Genomic DNA, 23648 nt, shown 5'->3' with positions numbered 1-23648 from the left:
CGCACCCGTCACCTTGCCATCCGCGCGCCTCGGCCCCCCAAAGTGCTGGGATTACAGGCCTGAGCCACCACGCCCAGCTTTTTTTTTTTTTCTTTTGAGATGGAGTTTTGCTCTGTCGCCCAGGCTGGAATGCAGTGGAGCGATCTCGGCTCACTGCAAGCTTCGCCTCCCAGGTTCATACCATTCTCCTGCCTTAGCCTCCCGAGCAGCTGGGACTACAGGTGCCCACCACCACGCCCGGCTAATTTTTTGGTATTTTTAGTAGAGACAGGGTTTCACCGAGTTAGCCAGGATGGTCTCAATCTCATGACCTTGTGATCCGCTCGCCTCAGCCTCCCAAAGTGATGAGATTACAGGCGTGAGCCACTGTGCCCGGCCAATTTTTATATTTTTAGTAGAGACGAGGTTTCACCATGTTAGGAAACCATGTTGGCCAGGCTGATCTCGAACTTCTGGCCTCAAGCAATCTACCCACTTCGGCCTCCCAAAGTGCTGGGATTATAGGCGGGAGACACCGCGCCCAGCCCTCAACAGTCTGAGTTCTGACCTGGTCCTCCAGTGAGAGGAGATAAGAAAGAGCTGCTTGGCAAACAAGGGAATCAAGTGCCAATCAATAAACAAAGGAGTTATAAGGAAAGCCTCCAGGCCACTTCATTCGGATCAGAGCCACTTTAGCTGTTCAGTGACAAGCTGACCACTCTCCCTTCCATGAAGGGTACCATGGGGACAACCAAAAAGCAGGCCCAGGCTGTACATGGTTGGCTATGTCAGGCTCTACCAAATCTCTGCAGTCTAGTCTGCAAAGCAGCTGAGCAGCAGGAGAGGTCCACGCCCAACTCATGAGTGAAGAGGGCACATAATTCCAGGCCTGGCACAAAGGACCCAGTGGTCTCAGGCAGCAGATGGATTTTCTGAAAGTAGGGGTTAGTTGAATCCACCCCTAGTGAGCACCAGTGCCTGCTTCCAGAAGCAGCCAGTCTGGGCCTCCCAGCAGGTGTAAGAACAAGATCTGAGGAAACATCAGTTCTCCACTGTACACCCACACCATCATCACCGGCCACTTCAGAGATCCCTAAACCTGTCAGTAAACTAGTGCCTCCACACGTGCTATTTCCTTTTCCTAATAGGTGGCTTCTACATACATGCCTTGGGCGCCTTTCCTGACACCCAAGACCCTGTTCACATTACCAGACCTAGCCAGCCCACTCTCCCCTCTCAGACCTGCACTCTGCACTCACCAGCCTCCACCCTTCCTATGTCCATCACAGTATCCAGACACTCCTCTCTTTCAATGACAACAGTATATTACAACCCTGTTAGCTGTGTCTTGGGGAATCTTTGGAGGCAAGACTAGTTCTGAGGTATCATTAAGAGCCAAAGCGAAATATGAATGAATGGGAACCAATTAGGGCTTGCAGATATTTGTAGCCTAATTCAGTCAGGGTGGTGAGGTCTGTGGTTTGCCTTCATCCCAGAAAAAACACGGAATTGAGGCTGGACACCTTCCTCCTGGAAATCAGTTTCAGAATGGGAGGCCTGGAGTCTTTATTCCAGAGAGAAGGGCAAGTTATGGGGGGGGGACCAGCGGCTCTTCAGCATCGCGCTTAAGCCTAGGCCCAGAATTCCATATACGGAGCCCAGACCAGGCCTCTGAACCATGGCGAAAGGGAAGAGGAGCTAGGCCAGTCCCAGGAACACTAGAGACCTCCGGGCCAGGAAACCAGAGGACCCAGCGGATTCAGAGAATGGACCTCACCTTCAACCCAGACGTTGAAGGACGAAGCAGAACAGCCTGAGGACAAGATAGAGAGGGGTCACACCCAGGGGTCTGCGCCCTTCGAGGGGCACAGTCAATCCCCGTCCACCCTTACCCACCGGGAGGATCCAGAGCTGGTCCTAAGGGAGCTGCGGGCCCCAAGGGCGGTTCAGACGCGCGCCGCCCTTTTGTCAGCTCGCCTGGGGCCCACCCCCGCAACCCCCGCTCACCGCCCGCGGGTCGGTCCAGCTTGAGGATGTCCCGCAGGTGCTGCGTGGCGTCCTCGATGTCGATGCTCGCGCAGGAGGCCATGAGCCCAGCGGCGGGAGCCCCGCCCGCACCGCGTTCGTTCCCCGCCGCCGCGCACCACCCACCCTCGCCCACCCGCGACGGGACGAGACAGCAGGACGCCGGTCACTACACTCAGTCCACCCGCAGTTCGCAAACCACCACCCTCGCAGCGTACCTTAGCCCCGCCAACCCCACCAACCGCCTCCACTTCCGGCCCCCACTAGCCGAGGCTCCCGGAACCTGCCAGGGACGGAGAAGAAAGGTTCCGGGCTGGGGGCGGAAGCCTAAACCCCTCCCGCAGCCCGTCCCCCTCGGCGGCCCCGCCCCTCTGCCCGCGAGGTCGGGGAAGTTCCACAGGGATGAGGTAAACGTCTACGCACTGGGCCACCCAGAACCCTACTCGACTCAGAAGCCGCCAGGTCCCTGCCCACTCCCAGAGCATGGACTCCGATGGTCCCAGGACGGGGTCAACTCAGCCGCCCATGCTAAGGTCCTTCAGAACCCCAGAATAAGCTGAATTGGCAGATGCCTCAGGTTCCCTTTGGAGAATGGGTGTGAATAACTCAAGGCCTGAGGCGACCCTCGAGGTCATAAAACTCAGGACTTGCAAGAGCAGAGATGGTCCCACCACAATGATCAGTCATTGTTCCCCACTGTCCCCCAGCATCCCCTTGTCCCACCTGGCACCCTCAGGTTGGAAGAAAGAAACCACAGTTTACAAATTCTTCTTTATTGCAGACAGTTCAGGCACAGGTACATGGAAGAAGCTGTATTGCAGATTTTACACAAGGTGGTTTGAGGCAGCAGGCACCTACCTCTTCCCCACCCCTTCTTCCCCAAATACACATCAGTCTAGAGATCATTCCCACTGACATCTCCTGAGCATGCTGTCCTCTCAAACAGCACACCATCCAGCCCTGTGCCCAATGTCACCCGGCAATTTATGGGATCTGAGGTCCTTAGCCTCCACCCATAGTGCGACAGGGGAAGGGTATCCTTTTACACGTCAGATTTAGCTGTGGTGTCCTTACCAATCCTAAAACCCTTAACGGCACTGACCCAAATCTTGGGTTTGGTTCTAGCCTATCGTTGCTACGTTGCCCCTAGGTTTATGCCATCCAGAAGTGTGGGATGGGGGGCTACGTTTGTACTGGGCAAGGCCTTTGTCCCCAAAATGGAGAAGCAGAAACTGCCCTAATAGCTAAGACTCCCTGGGATTTGAAGACAGCATGAAGTCTGTATGCTGAGGAAGGGAATAGAGAGAGGCCTGGCAATGTCCTGCAGCGGTCTAAGGGGTGAGGTCTCCTAAATTATGAGTCCCTCACAGACTGCCTCCTTCCACAGCTCTTGACCTATACTCCAACCCAACTGGGCCTGGCTCTGTGGGCAGTGGAGGCTGGCTCTTCGGATTACCTGCCTTTGGGTAATGATATCCAAAGCAGATGGGACAGGAGCTGAGCTGCCCTCTGCCTGGTTTGGTGTATGTGGGGCACCCTGGGTATGATCCTGATCCTTCTGGGGATACAGCAGACCCCTCCCTTGATACTGCTGAGACCTTAGCCCACAGGGCCTGAACGTGATGGGCCATTTTGCCAAGGCCTCTCCAGCTTCAACAGGATTCAGGATCATCTCTCCTGCTACTAGAGTCCTGAACCTCACCAGAGCAGAAGTCACAGGAGGTATCAGAACTGATTGCACAGGCTTCAGTGCGAGAAGCTTCAGGTCGGACCTGAGCTCTTCCTGCCTGCTTTCCCAAGACCAGTCGCCCTGCGGAGTGGGAGAGAACTGCCCTACAGGGCTTCTGAGAGGCTAGCTGGGAGTGCTGCTTCAGCAGTTTCTCCCTGAAACAGGTATTCAAAGTTGGGGCAGAAGTGGGAGGGTGAGACATGAGACAGACAATGGGTCCGGGTGGCTTTCGATGCCCAGCCAACTAGTAAACTAATTAAAACAATTTAAACTGTTAAGAAAATTTTTGTGGTTTTATTGTATCATGAGGCATTGAAACATCTGAACAAATCAATGTCTGGGCGGTGAGGCAGCTGCTTTCTCCTTCACTTCTTTGGGTTACTAGAGCAACTTGTCAGTAGATTAAAAAAAAAAAAGGACAACCTTTTGCATTACTTAAGTCTTTCCAAGGCATGCGCTGGTACAACACAAATTTCTCCCATCAGATGCAACTAGTCTAGCGTCCAAACATCATGCACAACACCTCGGTGGCAGCAGCGCACTGCGCCCACTCCCGCCGCGGCCCTGCTCATTTGTGCATGATATTTGGAGCATCTGGAGGAGTGGGAATAGTATTGGGAAGAGGAGGGAGGAGGAAACAGCGTGAGTGCCTAGTTGAGAGGAGGTCAGCCGAAGTTGTGCAGGGCGAGCCTGAACATGTCATTGGTGCAAACCCAAGCATCGTTGATGTTCTTTAATAGGAACATCTGGTGGAACCCCATGATGGGGTCTTCATCCGCCTGTGAGGAGAGAGAAGAGGATTCAGTAAGGGGATCAAGAAACAGGAAGAGAATTCAGTGGTAGGAGAATAGGGAAATGTGGACTTTAGGATCAGGCCCTACTGTCCTGAACTCAAATCCCAGTATAGCCAAGGAGTACTTGTGAATGTGAATTGATGTAATGTATGAAACAGTGCCCTGGGCACATGGAGGCCAACAATCAGCCACGCCTACTGCTATGTGTGCTTAAACTGCACAATAATTCACCCTTAGCTATAGCAAAGACAGAGGATGTACCTGCCTCCAAGCACATACCTCCAGGCACAAGTGATAACAATTTTGAAATGAATCCCATAGTATTTACCAAGTACTTAGAGTATCAAAAAAAACTGCAAACGATATTGAAAACATAGGTTCACCATCTGATGATGTTTCCTGTCATGTAATAAACAGTATTTGAGATGAAAAAAAAGGCAAGAAACCTGCAGCCAAACTGCAGAAAACTAGGATGAGGCCTAGTTGAAACAGGAGCCTAGCTAACCCGCACTGTCTAACATCACCTGTTTTCTGGGAATTATTGTCATCAAGGAGGCAAATCAGTTGTTTGGGAACTCCAAATTGGACAGAATCACCAGGAAGAACGTGAAGCCAGGTAGGAAGGAGCAGTGTTTACTACCCTTGCCTGAGAAAGTGAGCAATGAACTCCCTACAGGGACCTCCTGAATTCTGTCCCTCTTCAGGCGCAGGCACTGAGCAAGACATCTTGGACAGGCAGGATAAACTGACACAGGAAAGTCCAGGCCAGAAAGCAGGTGCCTCTGCGTCCACTGCAGAGGCCCACAGGACCACCTACACACCCACTCTGGACTCAGGAAGCCCTGTCCCAGCTAGGCTAGAGAGGGCGAGCATGTGACCATGTTATTGTGAGACACAAGCCCAGACCAAGGGGCAGCCAATTTGTCCTGATATTTTTGGGAAGAAGGGTGTTTTTGGAAACAGAATCTGGCTTTATTTATTTATTTACTTAGAGACAGAGTTTCGCTCTCATTGCCCAGGCTAGAGTGCAATGGTGCAATCTCGGCTCACCGCAACCTCCGCCTCCTGGGTTCAAGCAATTCTCCTGCCACAGCCTCCCGAGTAGCTGGGATTACAGGCATGTACCACCACACCTGGCTAATTTTGTATTTTTAGTAGAGACAGGGTTTCTCCATGTTGGTCAGGCTGGTCCCGAACTCCTGACCTCAGGTGATCTGCCTGCCTCAGAGTCCCAAAGTGCTGGGATTACAGGCATGAACCACCGCACCTGGCCCAGAATCTGGCTTTAATAGGCTGAAGCACAGCAGGTCCTTGGAGAGTTCCTGGCAGGTCTGCAGGACCACAGGAAGTCTCTGAGAATAACAGGTCTTGAGAAGGAGAAAGGAAAATGCAAAGAGAAATAAGAGTTCCAGACCAGGCGGTGGCTCATGCCTATAATCCCAGCAGTTTGGGAGGCCAAGGCGGGTGAATCACCTGAGGTCAAGGAGTTGAAGACTAGCCTGGCCAACATGGTGAAACCCTGTCTCTACTAAAAATACAAAAAAATTAGCTGGGCATGGTGGCAGGCGGCTGTAATCCCAGCTACTCAGGAAGCTGAGGCTGGAGAATCACTTGAACCCGGGAGGTAGAGGTGCAGTGAGCTGAGATTGTGCCACTGCACTCCAGCCTGAGCAACAAGAGCGAGACTCTGTCTCCAAAAAAGAAAAGAAAAAGAAAAAGAAAGGAAGAAAGAGGAAGGAAGGAAGGGAGGGAGTTCCAGGAATCTGCTTTGCTCAGCAGGTGAGGAGCCAGCAGCCAGCCTGAGGAGTGGTAGCAAGGGCTGCAGTAGTGGACTGCCTCTCAACACCCAGCTGGCCTGTCCACCTTGACCTTGGGGCAGGTGGGAGCCTAGTGGCTTGGCACCCCAGTCCCATCCTGCTCCAATACTTCTCCCTTTTCCAGAAAGGCTCTAGACCAGTGTCTGCCAATAGGACTTTCTGCAGTCACAAAAATGTTCTATATGGCTAGTATAGCCAAAGAAGTATGTTTTATTTAATCTTAATTAATGTAACTTAAAAATTGCCACCTATATGTGGATAACGGCTAGCATACTGAACTATGCAGCTCTAGACAGTCACTTTGTCTGGGTGTCCCTAGATAAGCCGGCCACATCCACAGGGAAAGCAGGGACACGAGACTCTCCTCTGCCTGCCCACCCCTCCCTACCACTGCGACAGCACCATTACCTTAAGCTGGCCCACAACCATGCTGATGATGCAGCTATCTGGAGTGGGCTGATGGTCCTGCGCGGTGATGCTGTGCTGGATTTTCTGGAACGGAAGGCTCTGCAAGAGAGAGTGGGAGGTGGGAGAACCAAGGCCCGAAGAGGTGGGAAAGGAGCCACCTGCACCCTGGCTTTCATCCTTACTTACAGACAACTTCTCCACAATGGCAGCTTTCCCCTGGAACTGTTGTCCTTCCCACGTAAGGCATGACGCATCAATCTGAAAAATGCACAGGAAACCCCAGGGTTGGGACCTCAGAGTATAGGTATCTCTAAGGCCCTGGAAAGACTCTGAAAAGGGTCTTGCTTGGAGAAGTGTGGCCACACTTCAGTTTCCCTGTCTAAAGAGGAAGACTGAGTATAGCCCCCAAACATTACACTATCAACATCTTCAAGTATACCCCATTGTCCCATGGACCCAGGCTCTGAAAGACTATTTAATAAAATATACTTCCCATTTGTATTTAAGAAGTCATACGGCCACTGATATGCATAGGCCCGGGAGGGCTATATGTGGCCTGAGCTCAGCCATCCTGCTGTGTGGTGTCAGTCCCCAAAAGGTGTCGGAAATATTGCCAGGCATGGTGGCTCATGACTGTAATCCCAGAACTTTGGGGGGCCAAGGCAGGTGGATCACAAGGTCAGTAGATCAAGACCAGCCTGACCAACATGGTGAAACCCCAGCTCTACTAAAAAATACAAAAATTATCTGGGCGTGGTGGCGCACGCCTGTAATCCCAGCTACTCAGGAGGCTGAGGCAGGAGAATTGCTTGAACCTGGGAAGGGGAGGTTGTAGTGAGCCGAAATTGCACCACTGCCCTCCAGCCTAGGTGACAGAGTGAGACTCCATCTCAAAAAAAAAAAAGTCATCAGAAATAACTTGGAAAAATTCCACATTCATCACCTTCCACGGCCCAGGCTGAGTTCCTCTGTGGACCTTCTAGCTAGCCTTCTGGATATCCCTGGGGTCAGGGAGAGATAGAGGCTGACAAGGCCTCCCAAGGCCTAGTCTGGGACCCACCCTACCACCAAGAAGCAGTATCTCACATGTAACCCACTTGGCTTAGTTCCACCTCAAATCTTCCCTTCCACAGCCTTCAAGGGCAGAACTCAAAAGGACCTCTGCTACTTACTAGCTGTGACATTAGTAAGTTATTTCTCTGAGTCTTAGTTTCCTAACCTTCAAAGGGGTAATGTGCTGAATATTATGAAATAATAAATATAAATTGTTCTTTTAGGACCTTGCTAACTCTCTGGCTCAGGCCTGCTCTAAGAGATAATGAGGCCAGGCTGGGCACAGTGGCTCACGCCTGTAATCCTAGCACTTTGGAAGGCCGAGGCGGGTGGATCACAAGGTCAGGAGATCGAGACCATCCTGGCTAACATGGTGAAACCCCATCTCTACTAAAAATACAAAAAATTAGCCGGGCATGGTGGCAGGCGCCTGTAGTCCCAGTTACTTGGGAGGTTGAGACAGGAGAATGGCATGAACCCAGGGGGCAGAGCTTGCAGTGGGCCAAGATGGCGCCACTGCACTCCAGCCTGGGTGACAGAGCAAGACTCTTGTCTCAAAAAAAAAAAAAAAAAAAAAAGATAATGAGGCCAGTGGTTCACACCTGTAATTCCAGCACTTTGGGAGGCCAAGGTGGGCAGATCACTTGAAGTCAGGCATTCCAGACCAGCCTGGCCAACATGGTGAAACCCCATCTCTTCTAAAAATATAAAAATTAGCTGGGCATGGTGGTACGCACCTGTAACCCCAGCTACTTGGGAGGCTGAGGCATGAGAATTGCTTGAAGCTGAGAGGCGGAGGATGCAGTGAGCCAAAATTGCACAAATGCACTCCAGCCTGGGTGACAGAGTGAGACTCCATCCCCTCCAACAAAAAAAAAAAAAAAAAAAAAGAAAGAGAGATAATGAGGCAGAATTGCCAGGATCTCAGGTCAGATCACTTCAGGTTTTCAAAAACTTTATGCTGGGCATGATAACTCACACCTGTAAATCCTAGCACTTTGGGAGGCCAAGGCAGGCAGATCACCTGAGGTCAGGAGTTAGAGACCAGCCTAGCCAACATGGTGAAATGTCATCTCTACTAAAAATACAAAAGTTAGGCGTAGCCGGACGCGGTGGCTCATGCCTGTAATCCCAGCACTTTGGGAAGCTGAGGCGAGCGAATCACCTGAGGTCAGGAGTTCAAGACCAGCCTGGCTAACATGGTGAAACCCCATCTCTTACTAAAAAATACAAAAATTAGCCAGCGTGGTGACATGTGCCTGTAGTCCCAGATACTTGGGAGGCTGAGACAGGAGAATAGCTTGAACCCAGGAGGCAGACGTTGCAGTGAGCCGAGATTGCGCCACTGCACTCCAGCCTGGGCGACAGAGTGAGACTACATCTCAAAAAAAAAAAAAAAAAATTAGGCTTGGTGGTACATGCCTGTAGTCTCAGCTACTCCTGAGGTTGAGGCACAAGAATCGCTTGAACCCAGAAGGCAGAGGCTGCAGTGAGCCGAGATCACCCCACTGCACTCCAGCCTTGGTGACAGAGTAAGACTTTGTCTCAAAAAACAACAACAGGCCGGGCGCGGTGGCTCAAGCCTGTAATCCCAGCACTTTGGGAGGCCGAGATGGGCGGATCACGAGATCAGATCAAGACCATCCTGGCTAACACAGTGAAACCCTGTCTCTACTAAAAATACAAAAAATTAACTGGCCGTGGTGGCAGGTACCTGTAATCCCAGCTACTCAGGAGACTGAGGCAGGAGAATCACTTGAACCCAGGAGGCAGAGGTTGCAGTGAGCTGAGATCGAGCCATTACACTGCAGCCCGGTGAAAGAGCAAGACTCCATCTCAAAAAAGGAGCAGTGAACAATGCCTGCATAGAAGGGTTTGTCAAATGACATATCAGCCTCCCTTGGGCTAACCCCATTTGTTTCCCATGAGCATTCAGGAGCTTTGGATCCAAAAGGAAGCTGGACCCCAGGCCTCCAGGAGAGCTCAGCTTTACACTGAGGATGCTCATGGCTGCTGCCTCCAGAGGGCACCATGAGCCCTAACCTCTGCCTATTGCTGCCCAACCCAAAACCATGTGCCATGACAAGTGCTGGCCACATGGAATGGCAAGTCCAGAATACCCTGCCCAGAATAGCAGGATTCCCACTCTTGTGGAAGTTGACAAAAGGAAAAGTATAGACCAGGTTAGTTGGGCCAGGCCTCAGACCCATCCCATGGACAAAAGCTCAGATACAGAGGTGTAGCCAGTCCAGATAGGGCTGCCAAAACTTGTGAATTGGACACACTCGCCCAACATCCAGACTGATTCCCTTAGGTCCTATTCTGGCCCTAGAGCTGGAAACTTACGTAAATTGCGCCTAGTTGGGTTCTATCATTATCAAATAACTGGTAGTAATGTTGAATGAAGCTGGATCCAATCTGCTCCCAAATTGGCTTGTCTCCCATTCTGGAGCGTCACCCGGCCTCACGGAGACCTGCAAGACCAATGAGACCAGGAGGGAAGCATTGGTACCACAAAAGTAGGTGACTAGCCACTGACCCCCACCCCTCACTGGCCTTCCTGGAGTCCTTTGCTGAGATCTGTTCTCTCAGAGTACACGGAGAGGCCCTGGGGAACCAGTAGGAGACCCCTCCCAAGTCAGACCAGTGCTGGGAGCCCAGAGGTGGACCAGACCCAGCTTTTCCTTTGAGTTCTTGGTTGATGAGGCACATAGATGACAGGGTCGTGGAGCACACAGGAGGGATGCTGAGGGTGGATCTACAACAAAGAAAGGTCAGAGCAGGCCCTTGAAAGCCCAGTAAGGGGAGGGTCCTTATGGGAGGAGTTAAGCACTCTTCCAATATCTTTCCATGTAATTCTCTCAACAAACTGCAAGGTCAGAGTTATTGCTGTTCTTCCCACTTTACAGCCCAGAACAACTGGTATCTGTGTGTCTGTACTATTTTGTATTACAGCGCTCAGGCCCCCAACACTGTCCCAGGGCTATGCTGACAGATGGAAGAAGACCCAGTGAGGATGGGGGCAGATTCTCAAGGTCCCTCTTCTTCTTTTTTTTTTTTTTGAGATGGAGTTTCACTCTTGTTGCCCAGGCTGGAGTGCAATGGCATGATCTTGGCTCACTGCAACCTCCGCTCCCCGGGTTCAAGGGATTCTCCTGCCTCAGCCTCCCGAGTAGCTGGGATTACAGGCACCCTCCAACACACCCAGCTAATTTGTATTTTTAGTAGAAATTGGATTTCACCATGTTGGCCAGGCTGGTCTCGAACTCCAGACCTCAGATGATCCACCCACCTTGGCCTCCCAAAGTGCTGGGATTACAGGCATGAGCCACTGCACCCAGTCAAGGCTCCTCTTCTGACAAAAATAGCAAGTGACCCCTTAGTCTCATGGGGGCAGTTTACTTCCCTGAGGCCAGGTGATACCTGACCTGGCCCTTTCTAGGATATTTCTTCATTGATTGGAGAAACTCCTACCCACTTCAGAGCTGGGGACGTAAGTTCAAGGATCAGAGGGAAAGCTGAGGGTTGTGGGAAGTGGGGATGAAGGCTGTGAGGGGAAACGTGTCATCACTTCATATCCCCTCATCCCAGCATTGCCTTCACCCTAAGGAGCTGTCTCTCTTGGGTCTCTGAGAGGGAGGGGAGGCCCCCTCCCAACTAGAGACCATGGCTGTAAGGATACTGGATGGAAAACCCAAGCCCCAGATAGGAGAGTCGCTTGGGCTTTGCTAGGCTTCTTCCAAGTAGGGAAGCCCACATCTTGCTGCAGATCCCCTGACTGCAGACCCACGTGTTGTTCTGTGGTTGGCCCTGACTGTAGAGGAGCCCACCTGCTCTGTCCTGATAATAGGACTCTGAACCAAAGCAGTGAGGAAGTGGGTTCTATCCCAGCAGACAAGCATTCGCAGTGGTGGGATCTGATGGAAGTCACTGCCCTTCTTAGGGCCTCAGCCTCCACCACTGTAAGACGGGGATGGCAACCTGACAGTGCCAGTGGTTGTGAAGCTTCTCTAAGGGAACATGATAAAGCCCTCAGCTCAACATGGTAAGTGCTAGCTCACTCCAGTCCTTGTGACCTCACCCAAAGCCAGAGGAGCCAATGGGGAGGAATCATGTAGGGGAAGAGTGACAACACAGCCAATCCTCCACTCTGTGACCAACACTCAAGCCAATGAGGGACCAGGAAGCTAAGCCAGCTTTATTTTAGGTCCCCTAGGAAGTAGTGGCACTAAAAATAGAAGCTCAGTGCTGGGATGACTAAGAAATGTCCAGGAAAATCTAAAGCAAGCAGGGGAGAAAGCTTGGATCCAGTCATGCCTGCCACACAGGAACACAAGGTGTATCCTAGTTCACTCTGCCAAGAAACAAATCAACAAGTGGGGAAAGCACAGGACCATCATCTAGTCTTCACTGTGGTCTTGGTCACATTTCCAAGGGGTCAGACTCTGGCTGTACCCACACACAAACTCAGAGGACCTAAAGCAGAGCACAGCTCCCGCCCCTGGCATTTCTGCCCCTTCCACCCTAGTATTTGCTATGCTTAGTCACTCAACATGCCCTGACCCTGCTGCAGCTTCCAAGGTGCCATACCCAGTGCCTAAGAGCTCTGAGGGTAGGGGAAAAGCTGGAGGAATGGATAAGGGCCATGTCTCCTTCTACCCTTGGCTCACAGCAAAGTTGGGCAGTCCTCAGAAAGGATATGCTAACCAGAAGCAACAGCACCAGCAAATGTCTCGGGGCATGAAAAGGGTCTCGCTCTGTTCCCCAGGTCAGGGTACAGTGGTGCCATCTCAGCTCCCTATACAGCCTCAACCTCCAGGACTCAAGCAATCCTCCCACTTCAGCCTCCCAGGGAGATGAGACTCCAGGCAAGCACCACCACGCCTGGCTCCTTTTTGTGTTTTCTACAGAGACCGGGCTTCGCCATATTGCTCAGACTGGTCTCAAACTCCTGAGCTCAAGTGATCTGCCCAGCTTGGCCTCACAAAGTGCTGGGATTACAGGAGTGCGCCACCACACCCAGCCTGTGATAATTTTCTGATACAAAAACTCCTTGACTGAAGCAGTGGTAGAAGGAAATGGGGTGGAGGAATAAAGGAAGAAAAGGACCCTTTGGCCTGGTAGGGCAGGGCAGAATGGGGAAGAGTAAGCTCTCTGAGGAACAGGACAGATCAGGGGCTCCCAGAAAATGAGAAGGAACCTTCAAAACTAGGTGGATTGAGGCCTGCTTCACCGTCTTGTGTTTATTTCCACATAGTGATCACAACAGCCACATTGTCAGAATCCACCGTCATCCAGTGATGTCGCTGGGTCTTGCCCTAAGCTCATCTGGTACATCAGTGCTGACACTGGGTCCTCTGGTCAAGGCCCGTCTCTTTCTCTGCTAACTCTGCATCCCTGAGCTCTAAACCACAAAGCTGACCATGCTCCTCCCCTACAACACCCTTGCTTTTGCTTAAAGGCCAAACCCCCTAAGTTCCACAGGTGGCTATCCACCCTCATCCCCATCTCTCTAGCCATTCCCTCCTACGTCAATCCAGCTACATACACAGACACAACAGAACCTACTGAAAGCCTGTTCACTGTGTTTTGTATACAGGCAAGTCCCCTCCTGCGATCCCCACCCTTCTCACATCCTCCAGGCCAGGCTGGAAGATGTTCCCCAAAATAGCCAGCAAGTTCTGATCTTGTTTCTAACACATTTACTGTACAAGTAATAGGCTGGAAAGAAACAAAAAAAGCCCGGGCTCAAAGGCAGCCTCACATTAGATTGGGAACTGACCATCACGACAGCTTCTCCTACAGCTCTTGTGAGAGAGCCACTGACCACACCATCTCCTGCTTTACCCCAACAGTCCGTAGGCTGAGGCCCGGCTCCTTGAGAAGCAGAAAAGACTCTGATGACCTCTCACCCACTGAACACCAGCCTTCGCTGACCCTTAGGTCTCTGTGAGCACAAAGACCCTCTAAGAATGTCTCGGCAACTGTGGCCCTCTCCCAACACATTTGCTCAGAGGCAGAGATGTCCCAGCCTTGTGAATAATTTTCAACTGTTTAGCCATAGATCCCAGGTTAAAACCTCTGACCCAGGAGATCCCGTTAGACAACAAAAAAACCCCATTTTTATCCTCCAATTTTAAGTGTTTCCAAGAATAACAATTTTAAGTGTTTCCAACAAGTGGTGCACTTGTCTGTAACCACACCCTGTGAGTCAACCCCCATGTTACAGATGACCAAAAGGAGATTCAGCGAGGTTAGCCAACTCCAACTCACTCTAGGTCAGCAGCTGATAGGTGGTGGAATTGTACTGACCAGATTTGGAGGCCTCTCCAGAGTCAGGACTCCTAGTGACAACTTGGGCCTGGAGACAAAAACAAACAGACCACATCAGTGAGAGCACTCCTCTGAGCCTGGCTCTCTCAGAAAAGGGCAAGGCAGTCATGAACCAGGGCTTCCACCTCCAAACAAAGGCCTCAGGCAGAGAGTTCCACATCAAACCCAAAGTCCAAACCACAGGAGTTTTCATGGAGGATGATGTCAGTTTTCTCAAACCTTCAAAGTCACAACCCTGTTCTACCATCTCAGCAAAGCAGACAGAGCAGACAAAGATCCTAGCCCGAGGCAGGAGAGTGATTGGGAAGACCATGTCACTCCTTCCAGACTGCACACAGAAAGATTCTCATGTGTCTGAAGCCCACAGGGAATGCCAGTAGATCTGCATGGCCTGCAGTGAGGGCCCTGAAATCGGTACCAGTCGTGGCTATCCCCCACACATGCTATCATGGAGGCCAAAAACACAGCCCTGAAGCACAGCCCAGAAAGGACTCTTCCAACAGGGAGACTGATAGCCAACCTGGCTTAAAACCCTCAGGCCCAAGGCAGGGCATAGTAGCTCACATCTGTAATCTCAGCACTTTGGGAGGCCCAAGCAGGAGGATCACTTGAGTCTAGGAGTTCTAGAAGCACCTTAGCAACAAAGCCTCCTAGACTTGAGTCTAGGAGTTCTAGAAGCACCTTAGCAACAAAGATATTTTGTAGAATATCTACAAAAAATTCTAAAAATCAGCCAGGCATGGTGGTTCACTCCTGTAGTCTCAGCTACTCAGGAGGCTGAGGTGGGAGGATCACCTGAGTCCAGGAGGTAAAAGCTACAGTGAGCTGTGAACTTACCACTGCAATCCACCCTGAGTGACAGGGCAAGACTCTGCCTCAGAACAAACAAACAGGCTGGGCATGGTAGCTCATGCCTGTAATTCCAGCACTTTGGAAGGCCAAGGTGGGCGGATCACGAGGTCAGGAGATTGAGACCATCCTGGCTAACACGGTAAAACAACTAAAAATACAAAAAATTAGCTGGGCGTGGTGGCGGGCGCCTGTAGTCCCAGCTACTCGGGAGGCTGAGGCAGGAGAATGGTGTGAACCCAGGAGGCGGAGCTTGCAGTGAGTGGAGATTGTGCCACTGCACTCCAGCCTGGGCAACAAAGCGAGACTCCATCTCAAAATAAGATAAAATAAAATAAAACAAAATAAAGTAAAATAAAATAAAATTAAATTAAATTAAAATAAAACTAAATTAGCTGGCCGCGGTGGCATACACCTGTAATCCCAGCTACCCGGGAGGCTGAGGCTGCAGTGAGCTGAGAACGCCCCACTGCACTCTAGCCTGGGTGACAGAGCGAGGCTCCAACTCAAAAAAAAAAAAAAAAAGGCCTAACGCAGTGGCTCACGCCCGTAATCCCAACACTTTGGTAGGCCAAGGCTGGTGGATCACCTGAGGTCAGGAGTTCCAGACCAGCCTGGGAAACATAGAGAAACCCCGTCTCTGCTACAAATATAAAAAATTAGCTGGGCGTGGTGGTGCATGCCTGTAATCCCAGCTACTTGGGAGGCTGAGGCAGAAGCATTGCTTGAATCCGGGAGGCAGAGGTTGCGGTGAACTGAGATTGTGCCATTGTACTCCAGCCTGGGCAACAAGAACAAAATTCCATCTCAAAAAAAAAGAAAAAAGAAAAAAGAAAATCAGCTGGGTGTGGTGGTGTGCGCCTGTAATCCCAACTACTTGGGAGGCTAAGGCAGGAGAACTGCTTGAACCCGAGAGGTAGAGGTTGCAGTGCACCAAGAACGCTCCACTGTACTCCAGCCTGGGCAATAGAGTGAGATTTCGTCTCAAAAAAACAAACAAATGGCCGGGCGAGGTGGCTCACGCCTGTAATCCCAGCACTTTGGGAGACTGAGGCGGGTGGATCACGAGGTCAGGAGATGGAGACCATCCCAGCGAACACAGTGAAACTCTGTCTCTACTAAAAATAGAAAAAAATTAGCCAGGCACGGTGGTGGGCGCCTGTAGTCCCAGCTACTCGGGAGGTTGAGGCAGGAGAATGGCATGAACCCAGAGGCGGAACTTGCAGTGAGCTGAGATCATGCCACTGCACTCCAGCCTGGGCGACAGAGCAAGACTTCGTCTCAAACAAACGAAAACAAAAACAAGCCCTTGGAGCCAAAGTGCAAAAAGTATCTTGGGGGTACGGTGGCTCACACCCGTAATCATAAATGTAATCCCTCGAACACTTTGGGAGTCAGCAGTTCGAGATCAGCCTGGACAACACAGTGAGACCTGATGTCTACAGGAAAAAAAAAAAAAAAAAAAGCTGGACATAGTGGAATACGCCTGTAGCCCCAGTTACTCGGAAGGCTGAGGTGGGAGGATAGCTTGAGCCAGGGAGGTCCAGACTGGGCAACACAGTGAGACCTTGTCTCAAAAAAAAAAAAAATCCTGAAGGCAGAGCAGCAGCAACTAGAAAGGAAGACACTGCTGGGTGTTAGTCTTTCAGGAAAAACTGTTCCCCACTGATTTGATGGTCTGACAAGGGGTGCTACTATGCATTCTGTCCCATGGCACCTGGAACAGCCTCAACCACTTATCCTGTCTTCAAGTATCAACCACTTATCCTGTCCTAGGTGACCTGGCCCTCCTGGCTGTCCAACCTCATCTCTTACCACTCCCTCCCCTCCGCTACAGTCGCACCAGGCACTTTCCTCCATCTGGAACATGCTGAGTCTGTTCTCACTGCAGGGCGCTGCAACTGTTGCTCCTTCTATCTGGACCACTCTACTTCCTAGACCTTCCTGTGTCACATATGTGCCAGCTCGAATGTCACCTCCTCATTCACGCCTTCCCTGACCACTCGGTCTAAAGTAGCTGTCTAGTGGCCAGGTACAGTGGCTCACGCCTGTAATCCCAGCACTTTGGGAGGCTGAGCAGGCAGATCACTTGAGGTCAGGAGTTCGAGACCAGCCTGGCCAACATGGCGAAACCCAGTCTCTACTAAAAATACAAAAATCAGCCAGAAATGGTGGCATGCGCCTATAGTCCCAGCTACTCGGGAGGCTGAAGTGGTAGAATGACTTGAACCCGGGAGGCAGAGGTTGTAGTGAGCCAAGATCATGCCGCCCCACACTCCAGCCTGAGCGACAGAGAAAGAGTCAGTCTCAATTAAAAAAAAAATAAATAAATAATAAAGTATCTGTCTAGTTACCCATTTTGCCTCCTGTATTGTTTTCTTAGCACTTATCACTGCATGACATTGTCACATTTTGGTATTTGTTTACGGTCTATCTCCTTGACAAAGCACCCCAGTCATCCCTGTTCCCATGGTACCTGGCCCAGCCCTCAATAACTATTTGTCGACTACGTGCATGAGTGTGTCCGAGCCTGGGCTGAGAAGCCAGTCCTTCTTCTCTGGAGGAGGAGTGAGTTCTGTGCAAACTTTACTCCAGTGGCCTACTGACCCACTTCCCCTCCACCCACACCTTCTGTCCAAGCTGTGAGGAAACAATTATTTCTTGCCCACCCAGCTATCTGTCTGTAGCATGTGGCAAGTGGGGCTTGGCCCCAATACTCTCTCATTCCCAAGGTCCTAGTGATGTGACAGACAACTGTGGCTGAACAGCAGGCACAGCCACACCCTCAAAGACCTGGCCTCTAGCCTGCTCCACCTCTCCCTTGTTAGGTGACCCTTTGACTCTGTCCCATCATTAGTAATTGTAGGATGTTAGGAGGAAATGACGGGGTATGGAGCAGGACCCAGCTGGTCAACAGCTAGGAAGAAGGTAGGTATCTCACCCACACCATGGAGTAGGCCTAGAACCAGGAATGGAACCTGCGTGGCCCGCCACTCCCCTGCCTGAAGGATGGAGTGAAATCAGCCCAGATGGCTGACCAGGACAGAATCCTTTCCTGGGACTGTCACCTGAGGTCTAGGTGCCCACAGCACCCTAAGGGCTTCTTCCTACTCTTTTACCTGCAGGGAGGGTTCTATAGCCACTGGGCTTCCCTGACTGGCCCAGTTGAATCCCAAGACCTGCATTCTGGTCTCTGCTCTGCACTTAATATGGAACCTCCCTTTCCCCAGTGACTCAGAAGACCTCTGGGGCCCCATTCCTTCTACCCAGCTCCCATCCGTGAACTTAGCCTCAGGCTATGAACTTGATGGTCAGGTAAACATGGACTTGGCTCCCCAATGGGGCTTGAGACCCCTAAGGGACCACTCCTGTGGCCTGGCCAACACTGTTGTGACACGCTGAGATTGAGAAGAGCAGGGAATAAAGGGAGGACCATGGCGTCCACAGGGTGGTGGAGGGAACACCTCCTGTGAGTCAAACACTTCTGTGTTCTCTCACTTGAGTCTCACAACAAGCCCTGTGAAGCTGGTATGATTATCTTCACTTTATAGACAAGGAAACAAAGACTCCAAGAGGTTAAGAAAGAATTTAAGACCACAAAAAGCCACTGGCATAGCTAGCATTGGAATGTCCACAAAACTGGCCAAGATGGGGCCAGCACAGTGGCTCACACTTGTAAACCCAGCACTTTGGGAGGCCAAGGCGAGTGGATCACCTAAGGTCAAGAGTTCAAGACCAGCCTGGCCAACATGATGAAACCCTGTCCCTACTAAAAATACAAAAAATTGGCCATGTGTGGTGGCAGGCGCCTGTAATCCCAGCTACTCCAGATGCTGAGGCAGGAGAATTGCTTGAACCCGGGAAGCAGAGGTTGCAGTGAGCCAGAATCGTGCCACTGCACTCCAGCCTGGGCAATGAGAGCGAAACTCCATCTCAAAAAGAAACAAAACAAAACAAAACAAAACACAACTGGGCCGGGCGCGGTGGCCCACACCTGTAATCCCAGCACTTTGGGAAACCAAGGCAGGTGGATCACGAGGTCAGGAGTTCAAGACCAGCCTGGCCAAGATGGCGAAACCCTGTCGCTATTAAAAATACAAAAATTTCACTTTGGGAGGCCGAGGCAGGAGGATCATGAGGTCAGGAGATCGAGACCATCCTGGCTAACACAGTGAAACCCTGTCTCTACTAAAAATACAAAAAATTAGCTGGGTGTGGTGGCAGGCGCCTGTAGTCCCAGCTACTCAGGAGGCTGAGGCAGGAGAATGGCGTGAACCCAGGAGGCGGAGTTTCCAGTGAGCCGAGATTGCGCCACTGCACTCCAGCCTGGGCGACAGAGTGAGACTCCATCTCAAAAAAAAACAAAAAAAAACAAAAATTTGTCGGGCGTGGTGGTGGGTGCCTGTAATCCCAGCTACTCAGGAGGCTGAGGCAAATAATTGCTTGAACCTGGGAGGTGGAGGTTGCAGTGAGCCGAAATCACACCACAGCACTTCAGCCTGGGCGACAGAGCGAAACTGTCTTCAAAAAAAAAAAAAACTGGCCAAGATGTGAACAGCTGAGAGCCAATGTGGAGTAGCAGAAAGCACCTAAGTGACAAAATCAGGTAGCACAAGAACATGTCCATACACCTTTCCACCTGCTTCAGGGACGTCCGTCCACATTGGCCACATCATAACAGTGGGTGAGTGCCAGCCCCTGAGCAAGACAGTGCGCTTCATCCTGTTCAAGGTCACCAAGGCCGTTGGCACCAAGAAGCAGTTTCAGAAGTTCTAAGGCTGGACGTCTGCCCACTCCCCGCAATGAAATAAAGTTATTCTCATTTCCCCCACCCCCCCGAAAAAAAAAATCGGGTGGCAAGGAATGCAGCCCAGGAGTTGTCTTCCCCTACGAAATCAGCAAGCTCCATGAGCCTTAGAATGGAAGAACCTGAGCACCTACTCAGCAGGTCAAAGCACCTTTACACCTTAGAGACATCAGAATTTGCATTCTCCTAGTCCTGAAACCACCTGCAAGTGGAACCAGTATCTCCACACAGAGTTCCTTCCTGGGGCAACAAGCTTTCCAGTTTCTGCCCTGGGGAGACCCACTGGCTCTGATGGAATCATTCGAGGTTTTAAGAAACAAACATTCCAAAATTCCTCCAGTTTACTGAGGACACTGGGGCAAACAGCCCTCAGTTCCCAGGTACCCCAGAAACCCCTCTCTCATGAGGAAAGTTCCCCATCTCCATAGCGGCCCTGTCTCCAGCCTGGGGGCTTAGGGAGCTGGCACACAGCAGGTACAGCAACAAATGAGTAACACCCAAGGCAGTGAAAAGAAGTTCTTGGCCACTGGTCACCCTGCAGTAGGAGCCCTGGGGTCCCTAGGCAGGCCACCCTGGGCCTCGTGTCCCTCTCCCTTGGCCACTAAGACACGTTCCCAGCCAAACCCAGACCCAAGCAAAGCATTCTGCCCAGGAGGGCACACTCCAGCTGATAGGGTGAGGAAAAAGAGGGTGAGTATTATTACATGGCCTAAATCACTCCAAGGATAATCCAAACACTGCTGGCTCCCCAAGAGAGGGACTTAAGAATTCCTGCCATACATGATCAAAGGAAGAGAGAATCACAGAATCTCAAAGCTAGAAAAGGGGTAGCCAACTCAAACTGAACTGCAAACACACAAACATCATTCTCAAATGCCCTATCAAAACATTAATTAAACATTAAAAAAAAAAAAAAACCCAGCACCCAGCACAAGGTTCGGCTCAATTTTTTTTTTTTTTTTTTTAAGACAGAGATCTCCTTTTGTCACCCACGCTGGAGTGCAGTGGCGCGATCTTGGCTCACCGCAACTTCAGTCTCCCAGGTTCAAGCGATTCTCTTGCCTCCCGAGTAGCTGGGATTACAGGTACCTGCCACCATGCCCGGCTAAGTTTTTGGAATCTTAGTAGAGATGGGGTTTTTCCACGTTGGCCAGGTTGGTCTCAAACTCCTGACCTCAGATGATCCACCCACCTTGGCCTCCCAAAGTGCTGGGATTACAGGTGTGAGCCTCGGGCCCGGCCAAGAAATCACGCCCAACTTTCAATGTCCATTCTGTGGAAAACTTTTTGGATTCACTCCCCTTACCCCAAAAGGACTATTCCTCTGTCCCGGAGGCCTCAAGGAAAATGGTCTGAATTGTATTCTAAAGCAAGTACTATTGGTATTTGCAAAGTCCCTGCTGTCTCCAGCTTCCCTCTGTAAGCCCCCAGGCAACGGCCATCTGTTGAAGGTACATCCAAGGAGCCTCCCTGACCAGGTCTGCTGAACCTCCCACCTCTGTGGAGAATTCCTGTCTGGCACCTGGGAAGATCCCCTGATGGGATCTTCTACCCCAAGAACAATCATTGGGCACTTAAAGTGACCATAAGAGAGTCTCAGTGAAAGGAGCAGAAGCCACAAACCCATGCTCCAGGAAAGGGATTAGAAGGTCTCGCACAGGCCAGGCACGCGGTGGCTCATGCCTGTAATCCCAGCATTGTGGGAGGCCGAGGTGGGCAGACCAAGAGTTGAAGAGATTGAGATCATCATAGCCAACATGGTGAAACCCCATCTCTACTAAAAATACAAAAATTAACTGGGCATGGTGGCGCATGCCTGTAATCCCAGCTACTCGAGAGGCTGAGGCAGGAGAATCGCTTGAACCCGGGAGGCAGAGGTTGCAGTGAGCTGAGATCATGCCACTGCACTCTAGCCTGGGTGACAGAGTGAGACTCCATCTCAAAAAGAAGGCCACGCACAACAGACAAGGTGTGGTGGCTGTTCCCTATAATCCCAGTACTTGGGAGGTTGAGAAAGGAGGATCACCTGAGCTCAAGAGGTCTGAGACCAGCCTGGGCAACACAGTGAGATCCCATCTCTACAAAAAGTTGTATAACTTGGCCAGGCACGGTGGCTCACATCTGTAATCTCAGGACTTTGGGAGGCTGAGGTGGGAGGATTACTTGAGCCCAGAGTTCAAGACCAGCCTGGGCAAGATAGTGAGACTTTTGTCTCCACAAAAACTAAAAAATAAAATATAAAGATTAGCAGGTGTGGCCAGGCGCAATGGCTCACGCCTGTAATCCCAGGACTTTGGGAGGCTGAGCAGGCAGACCACAAAGTCAGGAGTTCGAGACCAGCCTGGCCAATATGGTGAAACCCTGTCTATACTAAAAATACAAAAATTAGCCGAGCATGGTGGCGGGAGCCTGTAGTCCCAACTACTCAGGAAGCTGAGGCAGGAGAATCATTTGAACCTGGAAGGCAGAGGTTGCTGTAAGCGAGATTCTGCCACTGCACTCTAGCCTGGGCAAGAGTGAGACTCCGTCTCAAAAATAATAATAATAATTAGCCGGGCGTGATGGTGAGCACCTGTAATCCCAGCTACTCAGGAGGCTGAGGTGGGAGGACTGCTTGAGCAGTGACACAATCACAGCTCACTGCAGACTTGAACTTCCGGGCTGAAGTGATCCTTTTGCCTCACCTCCCAAGTAGCTGGGACTATAGGCACCCACCACCATATCTGGCTAGTTTTTATTTATTTAATTTATTTTAAAGACAGCATCGGCCGGGCGCGGTGGCTCAAGCCTGTAATCCCAGCACTTTGGGAGGCCGAGACGGGCGGATCACGAGGTCAGGAGATCGAGACCATCCTGGCTAACACGGTGAAACCCCGTCTCTACTAAAAATACAAAAACTAGCCGGGCGAGGTGGCGGGCGCCTGTAGTCCCAGCTACTCGGGAGGCTGAGGCAGGAGAATGGCGTAAACCCAGGAGGCGGAGCTTGCAGTGAGCTGAGATCCGGTCACTGCACTCCAGTCCGGGCGACAGAGCGAGACTCCGCCTCAAAAAAAAAAAAAAAAAAAAAAAAAGACAGCATCTAGCGCCGGGTGCAGTGGCTCACGCCTATAATCCCAGCACTTTGGGAGGCTGAGGCGGGCGGATCACGAGGTCAGAAGATTGAGACCATCTTGGCTAACACGGTGAAACCCCGTCTCTACTAAAAATACAAAAAATTAGTCAGGCGTGGTGACGGGCACCTGGAGTCCCAGCTACTTGGGAGGCTGAGGCAGAAGAATGGCATGAACCCGGGAGGCGGAGCTTGCAGTGAGCTGAGATCACGCCATTGCACTCCAGCCTGGGCGACAGAGGGAGACTCCATCTCAAAAAAAAAATAAATCAATCAAATCAAATAAATAAATAAATAAAGACAGGGTCTCACTGTTGGTGATAGAGTGAGACCCTATCTCATTAAAATAAAATAAAAAGGCTGCTGATGTACACTAAGAAAAATTTTAAAAAGAAAGAAAAAAAGGCTAGGCGCTGTGGCTCATGCCTGTAATCCCAGCACTTTGGGAGGCCAAGGTGGATGGATTACCTGAGGTCAGGAGTTCGAGATCAGCCTCACCAATGTGGAGAAACTCCGTCTCTACTAAAAATATAAAATCAGCCAGGCATGGTGGCACATGCCTGTAATCCCAGCTACTAGGGAGGCTGAGGGAGGAGAATCGCTTGAATCCAGGAGGCGGAGGTTGCAGTGAGCCAAGATCGCGCCATTGCACTCCAGCCTGGGCTATAAGAGCGAAACTCTGTCTCAAATAAAAAGGAAGGAAGGAAGGAGGGAAGGAAGGAGGGAGGGAAGGGAGGGAGAGAAG

General features: G+C 51.1%; 2 protein-coding genes across 11 annotated transcripts in view; both read right to left on the bottom strand.

Moving 5' to 3' along the window:
* EDC4 (enhancer of mRNA decapping 4) overlaps positions 1-2308 on the bottom strand; it is a 12663-nt gene extending 10355 nt beyond the window's left edge. The window contains exons 1-2 of one of the 4 annotated variants that reach the window (XM_023210211.3): positions 1987-2261; positions 1757-1792 (exon numbers count right to left, since the gene is read on the bottom strand). In XM_023210211.3, the coding sequence (XP_023065979.1) occupies positions 1757-1792; positions 1987-2068 (118 nt within the window). In that variant the 5' untranslated portion in view covers positions 2069-2261. Of the gene's footprint in view, positions 1-1756; positions 1793-1986 lie in introns of all 4 variants that reach the window. The other 3 variants (XM_023210213.3, XM_023210212.2, XM_023210214.2) reach the window with 3 other exon arrangements.
* A 453-nt stretch (positions 2309-2761) lies between these two features.
* The window catches only part of NUTF2 (nuclear transport factor 2), a 30351-nt gene continuing 9464 nt past the window's right edge, over positions 2762-23648 (bottom strand). For 2 of the 7 annotated variants that reach the window (XM_023210205.2, XM_023210208.2), the window contains exons 2-6: positions 14118-14166; positions 10152-10279; positions 6939-7010; positions 6753-6851; positions 2762-4512 (exon numbers count right to left, since the gene is read on the bottom strand). In XM_023210205.2, the coding sequence (XP_023065973.1) occupies positions 4399-4512; positions 6753-6851; positions 6939-7010; positions 10152-10250 (384 nt within the window). In that variant the 5' untranslated portion in view covers positions 10251-10279; positions 14118-14166 and the 3' untranslated portion in view covers positions 2762-4398. Of the gene's footprint in view, positions 4513-6752; positions 6852-6938; positions 7011-10151; positions 10280-14078; positions 14167-23648 lie in introns of all 7 variants that reach the window. The other 5 variants (XM_023210207.2, XM_023210209.2, XM_023210206.2 and 2 more) reach the window with 3 other exon arrangements.

Source organism: Piliocolobus tephrosceles, chromosome 17 (assembly GCF_002776525.5).
Source record: "Piliocolobus tephrosceles isolate RC106 chromosome 17, ASM277652v3, whole genome shotgun sequence".
Lineage (NCBI taxonomy): Eukaryota > Metazoa > Chordata > Mammalia > Primates > Cercopithecidae > Piliocolobus > Piliocolobus tephrosceles.
This window is presented reverse-complemented; position numbering and strand designations above follow the sequence as displayed.